The 14,447-nt window shown below is 33.6% G+C and overlaps 1 protein-coding gene across 7 annotated transcripts in view; it reads right to left on the bottom strand.

Moving 5' to 3' along the window:
- LOC143079718 (importin-4-like) overlaps positions 1 to 14,447 on the bottom strand; it is a 343,997-nt gene that overhangs the window by 285,484 nt on the left and 44,066 nt on the right. For 6 of the 7 annotated variants that reach the window (XM_076255254.1, XM_076255258.1, XM_076255257.1 and 3 more), the window contains one exon: positions 8,406 to 8,447. The exons of the other annotated variant lie outside the window; for it this stretch is intronic. In XM_076255254.1, the coding sequence (XP_076111369.1) occupies positions 8,406 to 8,447 (42 nt within the window). The remainder of the gene's footprint in view (positions 1 to 8,405; positions 8,448 to 14,447) is intronic. 7 annotated transcript variants of the gene reach the window in all.

The raw sequence follows: 14,447 nt of genomic DNA on the forward strand, positions 1-14,447 counted from the left end.
ATAGATTCCTATTTACTTATACTAAAGTTATTGTCCTGAAACAACAGGGCAGATCAATAAAAACCTGATAAACATTTCAATCTGATGTCAGATTTGCTTTAAATGCTTTAGTTTCAAAGTCACAAAATGCATTTTACCCCTATATTCTACCTTTGGCCATGTCAGCCATATTGGTTGGCGGGCGGGTCATCGGAAACATTTTTTAAACAAGATACCTTAATGATGATTGTGGCCAAGTTTGATTAAATTTGGCCCAGTAGTTTCAAAGGATAAGGCTTTTGTAAAAGATTTCAAAAATTTATGAAAAATTGTTCAAAATTTACTATATTAACAGGGCAATAACTCCTTAAAGGCTCAATTGACAATTATGGTCATGTTGACCTGTTTGTAAATCTTACTTTGTCGAACATTTTTGCTGTTACAGTTTATCTCTATCTATAATAATATTCAAGATAATAACCAACCAAGTGCTCCGCAGGGCACAGCTTTATGCAACCGCAGAAGTCAAACCCTGAAGGCTGAACAGTTGGGGCAAGTATGGACACAACATTCAAGCTTGAAACAGCTCTGAATTTGGATTGCGATCAAATTATTTACATAAAATGAGTTTCTAACACAAAACAAATGTCAAGATCATACAAATCTATTGCACAATATTGTGCAATTAAAGATTTTTTCTTTTAACTTTTCATCAATTTAGAATTTGAGAAATTTGAAGAAAAAAAATTTACAACAACTACCACCCACCACCCCTTTTTTGCAATTAGTCCAAAACCTAACATTTCTTTATACATAATATACAAGTAGTGTCAGGGAGGTAAATCCGAACATACCCAACATTGTATGTTAAATGTTTTAGAATTACCTCCCTTACACTGCTTTTAAATTGTGTTAATTGTCCATTCATGCACTTAAACATAAGTTATTGTTTGAAAACTACAAAAACGATTGTTTTGGGCCCCCTTTTTGTTCCCTAATTCCTAAACTATTGGGACCGTAACCCCCTAAATCAATCCCAACCTTCCTTTAGTGGTATTGAACCTTCTTGTAAACCAGATGCTCCGCAGGGCGTAGCTTTATACGACCGCAGAGGTTGAACCCTGAACGGTTGGGGCAAGTATGGACACAACATTCAAGCTGGATTCAGCTCTAAATTTGGATTGTGATTAAATAGTTGACACAGCATAGGTTTCTGACACATAATGAATGTGTTCTAATGAACTTAAAATTTTTGTTTTCTCTTAGAGCAATTCACTATGCTGTTGAATATTAATCCTCTCAAAAAAATGTTTGAAGAAATTTTCTTTTTTATTTATGAAATTTCAAATGAGAAAAATTGAACCCAATTTTTTTAATCACATCCCCCTTTCCCTTATTCCAAAACTAATCTCAATTAAAATTTCTAATGGAGTTTGCAACAATAACTACTCATTTAAATACATCATAAAATATTAAGATGTAAAAAAAACTGCTTGTTATCACTGAATGGTAAAGATTATTTTAATTTATCAGTTGGTAGTAAAAAGTGAATATACATTGTATATTGTATATAACAAAGATTTAAGTTGATTCTGGACAAAGAAAGATAACTCCAATTAAAAAAAAAATTGCTATTTCACAATATTGTGCAATTAGATATTTCTTGCCATTGTGCAATACTGTGCAATTGAAAAGACTTGCTATTGCACAATACTTAATATAATAATTTTGGATCCTGATTTGGACCAACTTGAAAACTGGGCCCATAATAAAAAAATCTAAGTACATTTTTGGATTCAGCATATCAAAGAACCCCAAGATTTCAATTTTTGTTAAAATCAGACTAAGTTTAATTTTGGACCCTTTGGACTTTAGTGTAGACCAATTTGAAAACAGGACCAAAAATGAAGAATCTACATACACAGATAGATTTGGTATATCAAAGAACCCCATTTATTCAATTTTTGATGAAATCAAACAAAGTTTAATTTTGGACCCCGATTTGGACCAACTTGAAAACTGGGCCAATAATCAAGAATCTAAGTACATTTTTAGATTCAGCATATCAAAGAACCTAACTGATTCATTTTTTGTCAAAATCAAACTAAGTTTAATTTTGGACCCTTTGGACCTTAATGTAGACCAATTTGAAAACGGGACCAAAAGTTAAGAATCTACATACACAGTCATGACAGTTAGATTCGGCATATCAAAGAACCCCAATCATTCAATTTTGATGAAATCAAAGAAAGTTTAATTTTGGACCCTTTGGGCCCCTTATTCTGTTGGGACCAAAACTCCCAAAATCAATACCAACCTTCCTTTTATGGTCATAAACCTTGTGTTTAAATTTCATAGATTTCTATTAACTTAAACTAAAGTTATTGTGCGAAAACCAAGAATAATGCTTATTTGGGCCCTTTTTTGGCCCCTAATTCCTAAACTGTTGAAACCAAAACTCCCATAATCAATCCCAACCGTTCTTTTGTGGTCATAAACCTTGTGTCAAAATTTCATAGATTTCTATTAACTTAAACTAAAGTTATAGTGCGAAAACCAAGAAAATGCTTATTTGGGCCCTTTTTGGCCCCTAATTCCTAAAATGTTGGGACCAAAACTCCCAAAATCAATACCAACCTTCCTTTTGTGGTCATAAACCTTGTGTTAAAATTTCATAGATTTCCATTCACTTTTACTAAAGTTAGAGTGCGAAAACTAAAAGTATTCGGACGACGACGAAGACGCCAACGGGATAGCAATATACGACGAAAAATTTTTCAAATTTTGCGGTCGTATAAAAATTATAGAGATCCATACACTTAACACAAGTTATTGTCTGTAAACTAGAAAAATGCTTCTTTTTGGCCCTTTTTTGCCCCTTATTCCTACATATTCGGAAAAATTAACCCCAAACTGATTCCCTGTGTTATATGAAAACTTGTGGTACAATGTCAGAGAGATCCATACAGTTACACACAAGTTATTGTCTTGAAACCAGAAAAATGCTTGTTTTGGCCCCTTTTTGGCCCTTAATTCCTGGACTGTTTGCCCAATAACCCCTTAAAATAAATCCCAACCTTCTATTTATGGTATTACACATTGTGGTACAATATCAGAACAATTGAAATCAATCCCAAGCTTACTTTTGTGGTTATAAACATTGTGTTAAAATTTTATTGATTTCTTTTTACTTATTCAAAAGTTATTAACTGGAAACAATCTGTCTTCGTACGATGACGACGATGACGTGATACCAATATACGACCAAAATATTTTTTAATTTTTGCGGTCGTATAAAATCTGCATAATTTCCTAAAATACCAATTCAGGGGCAGCAATCCAACAGTTTTTCTGATTCGTCTAGAAATCTCAGGGCGGATAGATCTCAACCTATCGTGGGTAAAATTTAATGCCCCTTCTGCTACAGTGATTATAGTTGGGTTAATGCCTTCTGTCTTAGCCCATATATAAGTTTTATTCCCAGTGGGAATTAATTAAATCCAATTTGATTTCTTGTGTAAAGTGATGACAGAAAGAGGAACAGACAAACAGGCTGTGCCATTAGCCACTAGTCCTATGCTCAAGTCTTGTGAAAAATTGATTCTTGCTAGGGAAAATATTGAGAAATTTTATTTACTTTTAGAAGTAAAATATTAAAAATTCTGAGTCAAACTAGGAAGCTGGAAAGGTTTTGGCACAGACTGTATATATGGACAGACGGATGGATGGACAGACATTCGTAAACAATAATACTTCCTGTCTTTGGCATATGTATAATAAAATGCATCGCTGAGCGCAGCTTATTAAGACCCATGAGGAAATTTTTACCAGAAGGTTGGGATTAATTTTAGGGGATATATTATTATTATTTTTATTAATATTATTATTTACATTACTTATATAGCGCTTATCTAAATAAACATTTACTCTAAGCGCTTTACAATGCATAACAAACAATGATACAAGTACATATATATATATAAACAAAATTATTTTTAAAAAAAATTTTAAAAATCTATTTGTCAATGTTTTAATAGAATCAACATAGAAACCGTAAAAAATATAACTCAATATATATGAAAATTCAAAATTAATACATGGTACTAACAATTTAGGATTAAGGGGTAAAGAGGGGCCAACAATAAGCATTTCTGTAGTTTCCCAATAAAAACTTGTGTATAAAGTGTATGGATCTCTGAAATTGTACCACAACGTTCCATATAACAAAAGGAAGACTGGGATTGAGTTTGGGGGTAATTTCCTAAAATGTTCAGGAATAAGGGACCTAAACTAGAGGCTATAAAGAGCCTGTGTCGCTCACCCTGGTCTATGTGCATATCATAAACAAAGGACACAGATGGATTCATGACAAAATTGTGTTTAGGTGATGGTGCTGTGTTTGTAAATCTTACTTTATTGAACATTCTTGCTGCTTACAATTATCTCTATCTATATTTAACTTGGCCCAGTAGAGTATTTCGTAAAAATTTACAAAATTTACAAAATTTATGAAAATTGTCGAAAATTGACTATAAAGGGCAATATCTCCTTAACATGCTAAGGGGTCAATTGACCATTTTGATCATGCTGACTTATTTGTAGGTCTTACTTTGCTGTACATTATTGCTGTTTACAGTTTATCTGTATCTATAATAATATTTAAAATAATAACCAAAAGCTGCAAAATTTTCTTAAAATCACCAAATCAGTGGCAGCAACCCAACAACGGGTTGCCTGATTGGTCTACAAATTTCAGGGCAGACAGACCTAACTTATCGGATAAATTTATCCTTGTCAGATTTGCTCTAAATGCTTTGGTTTCTGAGATATTAGCCAGAAACTGCATTTTATTGAACAATAGATGACTTAGAGGCTTCCAAGAGAGAATGGAAGTTCGTAACTACCAAACATCATTACGGTCATGTGACGCCATTGGTCAATTCTTAAAAGCAAATCTCCAAAGTTTTTTACAAAAATTACCTAATTAAGAGTTTCGTATGTGTAGGAAAACAGTATATTTAGTGCAGGAGCTAACAGTATTTCTTTTGAAGTGAATTTTACGTGTGGATGTACTTCTAAACAGAAGAATTTATTGGATTTATTTATGAAAACAGTTACGCTACAATGGCGACGGCCGAACAAGGCCACACGTCCAAGATGGACAATTCTCCTCCAAATGAGGAAATGATAGATGCAATAAAGAAAAGGACTCGTGAGATTCATCGAGTAAAAACTGTGAAAGCCAGTGAAACGCCTCAAAGGCCTGTGCAACAAGATGTTGATGAAACAGGACCAAGTGATATTAATAATATTGGGGAAAGGTCAACCGGAAATGACCTTACAATGCAAGCATTGTGGGATAAAATATCGAACATGGCCGATGTCAACAAATGGCAAATAGAATCTCATACAGAGATCATTGCCCATTTGGCTGCAAATATGCTTACTGTGCAGGATGCGGTTACGCAGAAAAATGTTCATAAGACAAAAGGCAGATAGAATCTCATACAGAGATCATTGCCAATTTGGCTGCAAATATGCTTACTGTGCAGGATGCGGTTAAGCAGAAAAATGTTCATAAGACAAAAGGCAGATAGAATCTCATACAGAGATCATTGCAAATTTGGCTGCAAATATGCTTACTGTGCAGGATGCGGTTACGCAGAAAAATGTTCATAAGACAAAAGGCAGATAGAATCTCATACAGAGATCATTGCCAATTTGGCTGCAAATATGCTTACTGTGCAGGATGCGGTTAAGCAGAAAAATGTTCATAAGACAAAATCAAACACTAATACATAAAAGGATAAAGATGACAATGAGGTTAACCTTATAAACAATAACAATCAAAGTGATCTGTCGGATAATAGACTGGAAGATATTTCCGACGATGACGATGATGAGTTAAATATTGATGATATTGTTGACGCTAATGGCAATGCGGAGAATAAGGCATTTCTAGACTAAACTAGAAAAAATGTATGAAGAACGGAAGAAATTTGGGGACAGTATTGATAATCAGATGGCCAAATTAGTGGACCAGGCTATAAATAAGCCAATGAAAACAGAGACACTAACAAAATTAGATGAACAGTATTTAGTTCCAGAAAACTGTAAAGGACTTCAGGTTCCCAAAGTAAACAAAGAGATTTGGAGAGGGTTCAAGAGTAAGAAGCAAAGGGACCCAGATTTGGCACTACAAAATGTGCAAAAATGCATGACAACTACTCTACTAATGGTAGTCAAGTCCTTAAATGTAATGAAATCTGGAGGGGACATGCATGAGGTCAAAAAAACAACAAAAGACATGTTTAAAATGTTAACCCATGGGATATATACCTCAAATAGAAAACGCAAACAGCTAATAACGCCAGGAGTTCCTATTAAATATAGGAGGGTAACAGATGTGGACACACCAGTTACAGAGTACCTTTTTGGGAACAATTTAGACACAAAATTGGAAGGCCTTGAAAAATGGGACAGGAGGATAAATAAACTAAGCTTTAATGACTTTTTTTAGAGGGACGCAGAGTGGAGAAATGTCCAGGACCTCCATGGCAAAAACCACCCTATTTCCAACCAAAGCATGCAAAAACTTCTGGACAAGTAAATGGACAGAAGGGCAACAAGAACAAGAAGATTAAGGCCAAATTTCACAACAAAGACAAACGTTAAGTGTAAGTGATAATATAACAGTGATAAACACAGTAGACAATTTTACAGGAGGCAAATCAAAATCTTTAATTTGTAAAAAAATGGGAAAAGTTAACAAGTAATGCTTTTATATCAAATGCAGTGAAGGGATACAAAATTGAACTAGATGAAATCCCAAAACAAAATTTTAGACCATCTCCAATTGTATTTAATGAACAAGAAAACAAGTTGATCACAATGGAAGTTAATAAGTTCTTGAAAAAAGGTATTGTTAGGCTAGTATTGAAAAGAGAAAAAGAGGAATATTTTTCTAATATATTTATTCGCCCTAAGAAAGACAATACAATTCGAATGATATTGAACTTGAAAAACTTCATTGAAAGTGTGTCAAAAATTCATTTTAAAATGGAAGCATTGGTTCGAGCTTTAACAACCATACAACAAAATGATTACTTTGCATCGATTGATTTAAAAGACAGTTATTTAAGTGTACCAGTTCATGAACAAGACTGCAAATATCTAAAATTTATGTGGAATAATATCGCTTATCAATTTTGTGTATTACCACAGGGATTAATTTATCAACAAGTCCAAGAATTTTTACAAAATTACTAAAACCAGTATATTCTTTTTTGCAAAAAATGGGTCATATAAATGTCCCTTACATAGATGATAGCTTACTTATAGCACGCACTTATGAAGACTGTCAGAGCAATGTAAAACATACTGTGGAATCATAATAGTTGACAGTTTAGGTTTTACAGTACACCCAAAGAAATCTGTGTTTACACCAACAAAAGAAATAACACTTTTAGGATTTATAATTAGTTCTGGAAATATGACATTTAGACTGACACAAGAAAGAATTTCAAATTTACAGGATCTATGTTTTGATGCATTGCATTCTAAGGAAATAACTATTCGAAATTTTGCTAAAATTATAGGAAAAATGGTTGCCAGTGAACCGGGTGTACAATATGCTCAATTGATTGTACATTATTAGAATTTTTATTATTATCAAGAATTTGCTTACTCATACATCCTGGTATGAATGATCTAGAATGTAGAACTCTAAAGTCTCGTGGAAGACTCTAAGTCATCTATTATTCAATAAAATTTCCAAATTAATCGAAGCTTGTTGAAGATTGATGAGAATTTTATATAGCAATAGATGACTTAGGGCTTACACGCCCTCCCAAGCTGTTGGGCCAGCTCCCTCCCTATACTACAATTCAGATCATCCATTATCTAAAGAATGACCTTTGGTAGTTACGAACTTCCGTTCTCTTGTGTAAGCCTTTTAAGTCATCTATTGCTCAATAAAATTCTAATCTGAATCTTCAACAAGTTTCGATTAATTTGGAAATTTTACCCCATGTATTATATTAAGCCATGTCGGCCATCTTGGTTCACAGGCAGGATCATCAGACACATATTTTAAACTAGATGCCTTCATGATGATTGTGGACAAGTTTGGTTAAATTTGTCTTGGTAGTTTCAGGAGTAGATTTTTGTAAAAGATAACAAAAATTTACGAAAAATTGATAAAAATTGACTATAAAGTGCAATAACTCCTTAAGGGGTCAACTGACCATTATGATCATGATGACTTTTTTGTAGTGGAAACCATATATTTTTAAATCAGCTATATTTAACACTGGAACTGACATTTTAAGCGGAATTTTAATATTTTTGTATCAAAATCGATTTTTTTTTCTGGTTGAAACAATTGGTTTTTAATTTTTAATATAGATTTTTTTTAAGTAACTTACTCTGATTCCTGCAGTAAGATTTGTAAGATATTCTCTCTGATACTGCAAAATAAATGAAATTTCTATTAGAGTCTAAATAACATCTATTTGAGCTTAAGTGTCAACTCACCCAAAATACTGGTCAGCTCACCCAAATAACAGCTTTTATATAAACCTCCTTTCTGACAGAAACTGGCTTCTTTCTTACTGAAACTGTGCTATTTGCACAGTCAAATTGAATTGAACTTATACTTATATTTATTCTGAATATTCAGTCAGACTCAGGGTTCGACACTGGGTCCATGCCACGTTGGTGTTGACATGAATATGAAATATATGATCATTTTTTTTATAAACTTAATGTTTGCAAAAGTATGAATTATTCTAAATACTAAGGATTTTCTTATCCTAGGCATAGATTACCTTAGGCTTATTTGGCACAATTTTTTGGATTTATGAGTCAATGCTCTTCATCTTTAAATATTTTGATCTGAGCATCACTGATGAGAACAAACGCGCATCTGCCGTATTAAATTTCAAAAACTTTGTACCTTTGATAACTATTCAACAGTAACACTTGTCCTGTTGCACAAGGCTAGCAAAATACATGAAGGACAAGTAAACATGTATTCTTCAGTAGTGCTTTGAGTTAGTAAAATTTCAACTTTTCTTTACCACCATTCCCCATCCAAATTTATATCCCTTTAAAATCAGGGAGACTTACTTTTTACAGGCTTGACTGCTTGCACTGTTACTAGAAGATGACAAATTATACAGAAAGAACAAAGCAAAACTGGTTCTGTGAATTATGATGGGTCTAGATAGTACCAGTATGAGAAACTAACATCCTTATCACACAAGAGTTTGAATTGAATAAGTTAAAAATGTTCAAATTTCCAGATACCCGTAATAAGATTATCATGTTATTCACATTGGCAATTTAGAAATTAATTGGGCACCATCATTGGTAGCCGATTGCATTAATATTCATTAATACTTATAGGGTCTTTGTGTTAACTATTTAGTTTAGTAGTTTAGATATCATAGTTTAATCTATACAGTCTTTAGTTCTATTTGTATGTATCTTTGTATTTACAGTGACTTGGTGGGTTTAGATTAAAGTTGTACAAAGAACACTTCAGTCATTTATAGCCATTTAACAGTAGTAGAGCTCATCTGGCGAGATGGCGACGGCTCTGAGTTACAAGAACCCACCAAGCTTGACAAAGGAGAAGTCATATCAGCAATGGAAAAATGAAGTGAAGATGTGGCAACTGGTTACAGATTTGGACAAAAAGAAGAGAGGCCTAGCACTTGCACTGTCGTTACAAGGGAAGCCAAGAGAAGTAGCTTTAGAAATAACACCAGAAGATTTGAATGTTGATGAAGGAGTTGACAAATTGATAATAGAATTAGATAAATTGTTTGAAAAGGACAAGACAGATCAAGCTTATGCAGCATATACAGCTTTTGATAAGTATCACAGGGAGACATCGATTAAAATGTGTGACTATATAATTGAGTTTGAACAGAAGTATAACAAATACAAGAAATATGACATGCCACTTCCTGATGCAATATTAGCATTTAAACTCCTAGATAATGCAGGACTTGGTGAAAGTGATCAACATTTAGCTTTAACTGCATGTTCTGATTTAAAGTTTGAAACCATGAAGGCAGCCCTTAATAGGATATTTGCATCAAAATCACAGAGTGATAATGATATAGTTACTGTTAAAGAAGAATCTGCATTTGTAGGAGAACATTGTTTTGATAGAGGGCGTAGTTCAAGGAGATTTGGTGCTCGCAATCGCATGAATAGATCATTTGATCAAAGAAATACTCAATCCCGACTTAATCCAACTATAAATGGAAGCATATCTCGTTGTAGATGCTGTGATTCAAAATATCACTGGTTCAGGGATTGTCCACATAAAACTTATGATATTAAACTGACAGAGAAACAAACAGACACATCCGAAACTGTAAACATAACTCTAATTACAACTTCTCAACAAAACATTATACCTCAAGAAATATTTGTAGCTGAGGCATTTAATGCTGCAGTTGTAGATACAGCATGTACCAAAACAGTTTGCGGGACAAAATGGTTATATCAGTTTTTAGACACTTTCGACTCTGCTAATGAAGAAATAAAATGCAAGGAAAGTAATACACCTTTCAAATTTGGTGAGGTAAAACAGTACATTCTTATCAGTCCGTGAAGTTACCTGCCACAATTGGGTCTTTAAAATGTTACATAGACACAGAAGTAGTTGACTGTGAAATACCTCTATTATTGAGCAAAGATTCTTTGAAAAGAGCACAAACAGTTCTTGATCTCCATAATGATAAAGTGACAATGTTTGGAAAACCAGTTGATGTTCATTTCACCTCAAATGGTCATTATTGCATAAACATCAAAGACAGAAGAACTGGGCAGACCGATTCTGTAGTGAGTGAGGAGGAAATCCTGAAGGTAGATTCTGGATTCTCTAAGAAAAGAAAGAAGGATATTATATCAAAACTGTATAAACAATTTGGTCCTGCCTCATCTGAAAAGTTGTTATCTCTATTGAAAAGTGCAGGCTCAGTTGACTCAGATACAAAGGCAATAGTGAATGATGTTTGCTCAAAGTGCATTGTCTGTTTCAAGTACCAACGTCCGAAACCAAAGCCAATAGTGGGATTTTCACATGCAAATGATTTTAACCAAATTGTTGCTATGGATTTACATGAGATTGATCACAATTTCTACTATTTGCACATAATTGACTTGTTTAGCCGTTTGAGTGCAGCAGCTATTATCAGGAGAAAAGACTCATAGTTAGTTGTTGACAAATTCATGCAGATATGGGTTAGTGTATATGGTGCTCTTGAAGATGGAGTATACACTGACAATTGTGGGGAATTCAATTCTCAATTTTTTCGTGATATGGCTGAAAATCTAATCATGTCAGTTAAGACAACAGCAGGATACAGTCCCTGGTCAAATGGAATTGTAGAACGACATAATGCAACTCTAACTGAAACAGTAAACCAAGTCAGAGAAAGGTCAAATCTATCTTGGGAAACTGCAATTAGCTGGGCTGTGAATGCCAAAAATAGTCTTGTAAATGTGTATGGTTACAGTCCTTATCAAATTGTGTTTGGAAGAAACCCTAACCTGCCATCAACACTAGTCAATAAACCTCCAGCTCTTGAAGGAGAAAAAATGAGTAAAACAATGGGAAAACTATTAGTTGGTCTTCACGAGGCAAGGAAAGCATTTGTAGCATCAGAATCCTCAGAGAAAATTAGGCTAGCTCTTCGAAAGCAGGTTCGTCCCTCAGGTGAGAAATTCAGAAATGGAGATAAAGTATACTTTCTTAGAGACAATCAATGGAAAGGACCTGGTACAGTTATTGGACAGGACAATGTTGTTGTGTTTATAAGATATGGAGGAACTTATGTAAGAGTGCATGAATGTAGGATTTTAAGAGATATTGATGAACAAAAAGATAAGAAAAACAAACAACAGGAAAAGAGGGTAACATTGAAAGAAAGTCTAAAAACTCAAAACTTGAACAAGAATAAGACTGAGCATGAAGTCCTTTATTATGATAGTGATGAAGAGGAAGACTCGCATGCCAACAATCAGTCAGACAGTGAACAAGGTGTAAGTGACAATGAAGTAGAAGGACATGAATCTGAATTAGGAAGTCAGGCAGGTGACTCTGAACTAGACAGCGATAATCCTGTGAATCAAGGGCATGAGTCTTATGAGGAAAGTCGATCAGGAGGTAACTCGAAGCTTGATAATGATGATCATGAAGATACTCCAGTGAGTGAACAAAGCAATGAGCAAGCAACTTCTGTAGCAAACAGTAGAAGTGTTGGTTCTAACCGCCATAAAGCATTACTTTTAAACTAGAGGCTCTAAAGAGCCTGTGTCGCTCACCTTGGTCTATGTGAATATTAAACAATGGACACAGATGGATTCATGACAAAATCGGTTTTGGTGATGGTGATGTGTTTGTAGATCTTACTTTACTAAACATTCTTGCTGCTTACAATTATCTCTATCTATAACAGTACTTTCTGTGGAAAATGTTATTGAAAATCTTCAAATTTTAAGAAAATTGTTAAAAATTGACTATGAAGGGCAATAACTCCTTAGGGGGTCAATTGACTATTGTGGTCATACTGACTTATTTTTAGTTCTTACTTTGCTGTACATTATTGCTGTTTACAGTTTATCTCTATCTATGATAATATTCAAGATAATAACCAAAAACAGCAAAATTTCCTTAAAATTACCATTTCAGGGGCAGCAACCTAACAACGAAATGTCCGATTCATCTGAAAATTTCAGGGCAGATAGATCTTGACCTGATGAACAATATTACCCCATGCCAGATTTGCTCTAAATGCTTTGGTTTTTGAGTTATAAGCCAAAAACTGCATTTTACCCCTATGTTCTATTTTTAGCCATGGCTGCCATCTTGGTAGGTTGGCCGGGTCACCGGACACATTTTTTAAACTAGATACCCCAATGATGATTGTGGACAAGTTTGGTTTAATTTGGCCCAGCAGTTTCAGAGGAGAAGATTTTTGTAAAAGTTAACAACAACGCCGGATGCAACGACGCCAGACGCTGGACGCAAAGTGATGGGAAAAGCTCACACGGCCCTTCGGGCCACGTGAGCTAAAAATGGTTAAAAATTGACTATAAAGGGCAATAACTCCTAAAGGGGTCAACTGACCATTTCGGTCATGTTGACTTATTTGTAAATCTTACTTTGCTGAACATTAGGCCAAAATAAAAAGATTGTATGTTTGCCCAAACGCGACCGACCCAAAATAAACCCTCTGACTCAAATTCTTTTTTTGACATTTTTTGGAAGAATTTTTTTTTTTTTTTGATTTATTTTGGGTCCGCTCCGTCATCGTACAAAACTTAATGTTTGTCGTCTTTGCGTTTGAAAGGAATTGTGAATAAGATTTAAAGAAAGCGTATAAGAGACGCAGTTAATCGATATTCGATGTTCTCTGTTTTTATCTTCTGATTTAACGAACGTAAAGAAGTAAAACAAGTGAAGTGGCACAGTTTTTTTACGCTGTAGTTGTTTGTACTACCAAACCCTTACCTATATGCTCAATGTTAATTTCATCGTGTTATCGAATATCTGATAAGAATATTCAGGTAGATTTGTTCAAAACCATGTGCAATCGAATATTTTCAATGTTATTCTGACAGGAAATGGATCCGGAAGTTGCGAATTTACAATCTTGCAAGAAGATATTGTTTTTACTGAATAAAAAGGAATTATTTCTTGATAAATTGTTGTCTTTAATTATAATCTTCCTTTATCATGTAAATTAGATGCCCTTTTATTCAAATAGTTCAAATTTACAAGTCTCATTAGACAGTCAGTACGTTGCTGTTTGGGAGAATTTGATAAAACTATAATGGCTCACAGAATCAGAAATATAATCTTAACTGAATGTAACTTCTTTTGAATAATTTATTGCAATATAAATATAAATCCCTTTTGACAAAAGAAATCTGACTTTTGTCAGAAATATTTTTTCACATGTGCAAAAGTAAAAACATGTTATGGACGCCATATTGGATTTTTATACAATTTGCCAGTGAGGAAGCCCCTAGAACCATGACCTAAAAATAAAGTCTTCAGAAAATGTTAACTTTGTGCAATTACATTTTATCAATAATGATTATTTCAAAAATTTAAACTTGATTATTTAAAGAAATAAAATTATAACAAATACGTTTTTAGTTTGCAGATTCTACAGAACATGCTTTGATCTATTTATACTATAGCCAAATTAGTTTACCTGTGTGATAATGTAAACTATAAATTTGTTTTCAAAACATAAAAAAGACACAAACTAAGGATGGTAGATAAAAATTCATATAAATATTTTAGGACATTTAATCTATTTTAATAGAAATAGAATTTAAAAACTGCAAACAAATTTAATCATTACATAATCAGCTGATATTTTTTTTACACAAACATCGTGTTGATGGAACTGTTGAAAATCACTTCACAAATCCAA

This window comes from Mytilus galloprovincialis, chromosome 6 (assembly GCF_965363235.1).
Source record: "Mytilus galloprovincialis chromosome 6, xbMytGall1.hap1.1, whole genome shotgun sequence".
In the NCBI taxonomy this organism is placed as follows: domain Eukaryota; kingdom Metazoa; phylum Mollusca; class Bivalvia; order Mytilida; family Mytilidae; genus Mytilus; species Mytilus galloprovincialis.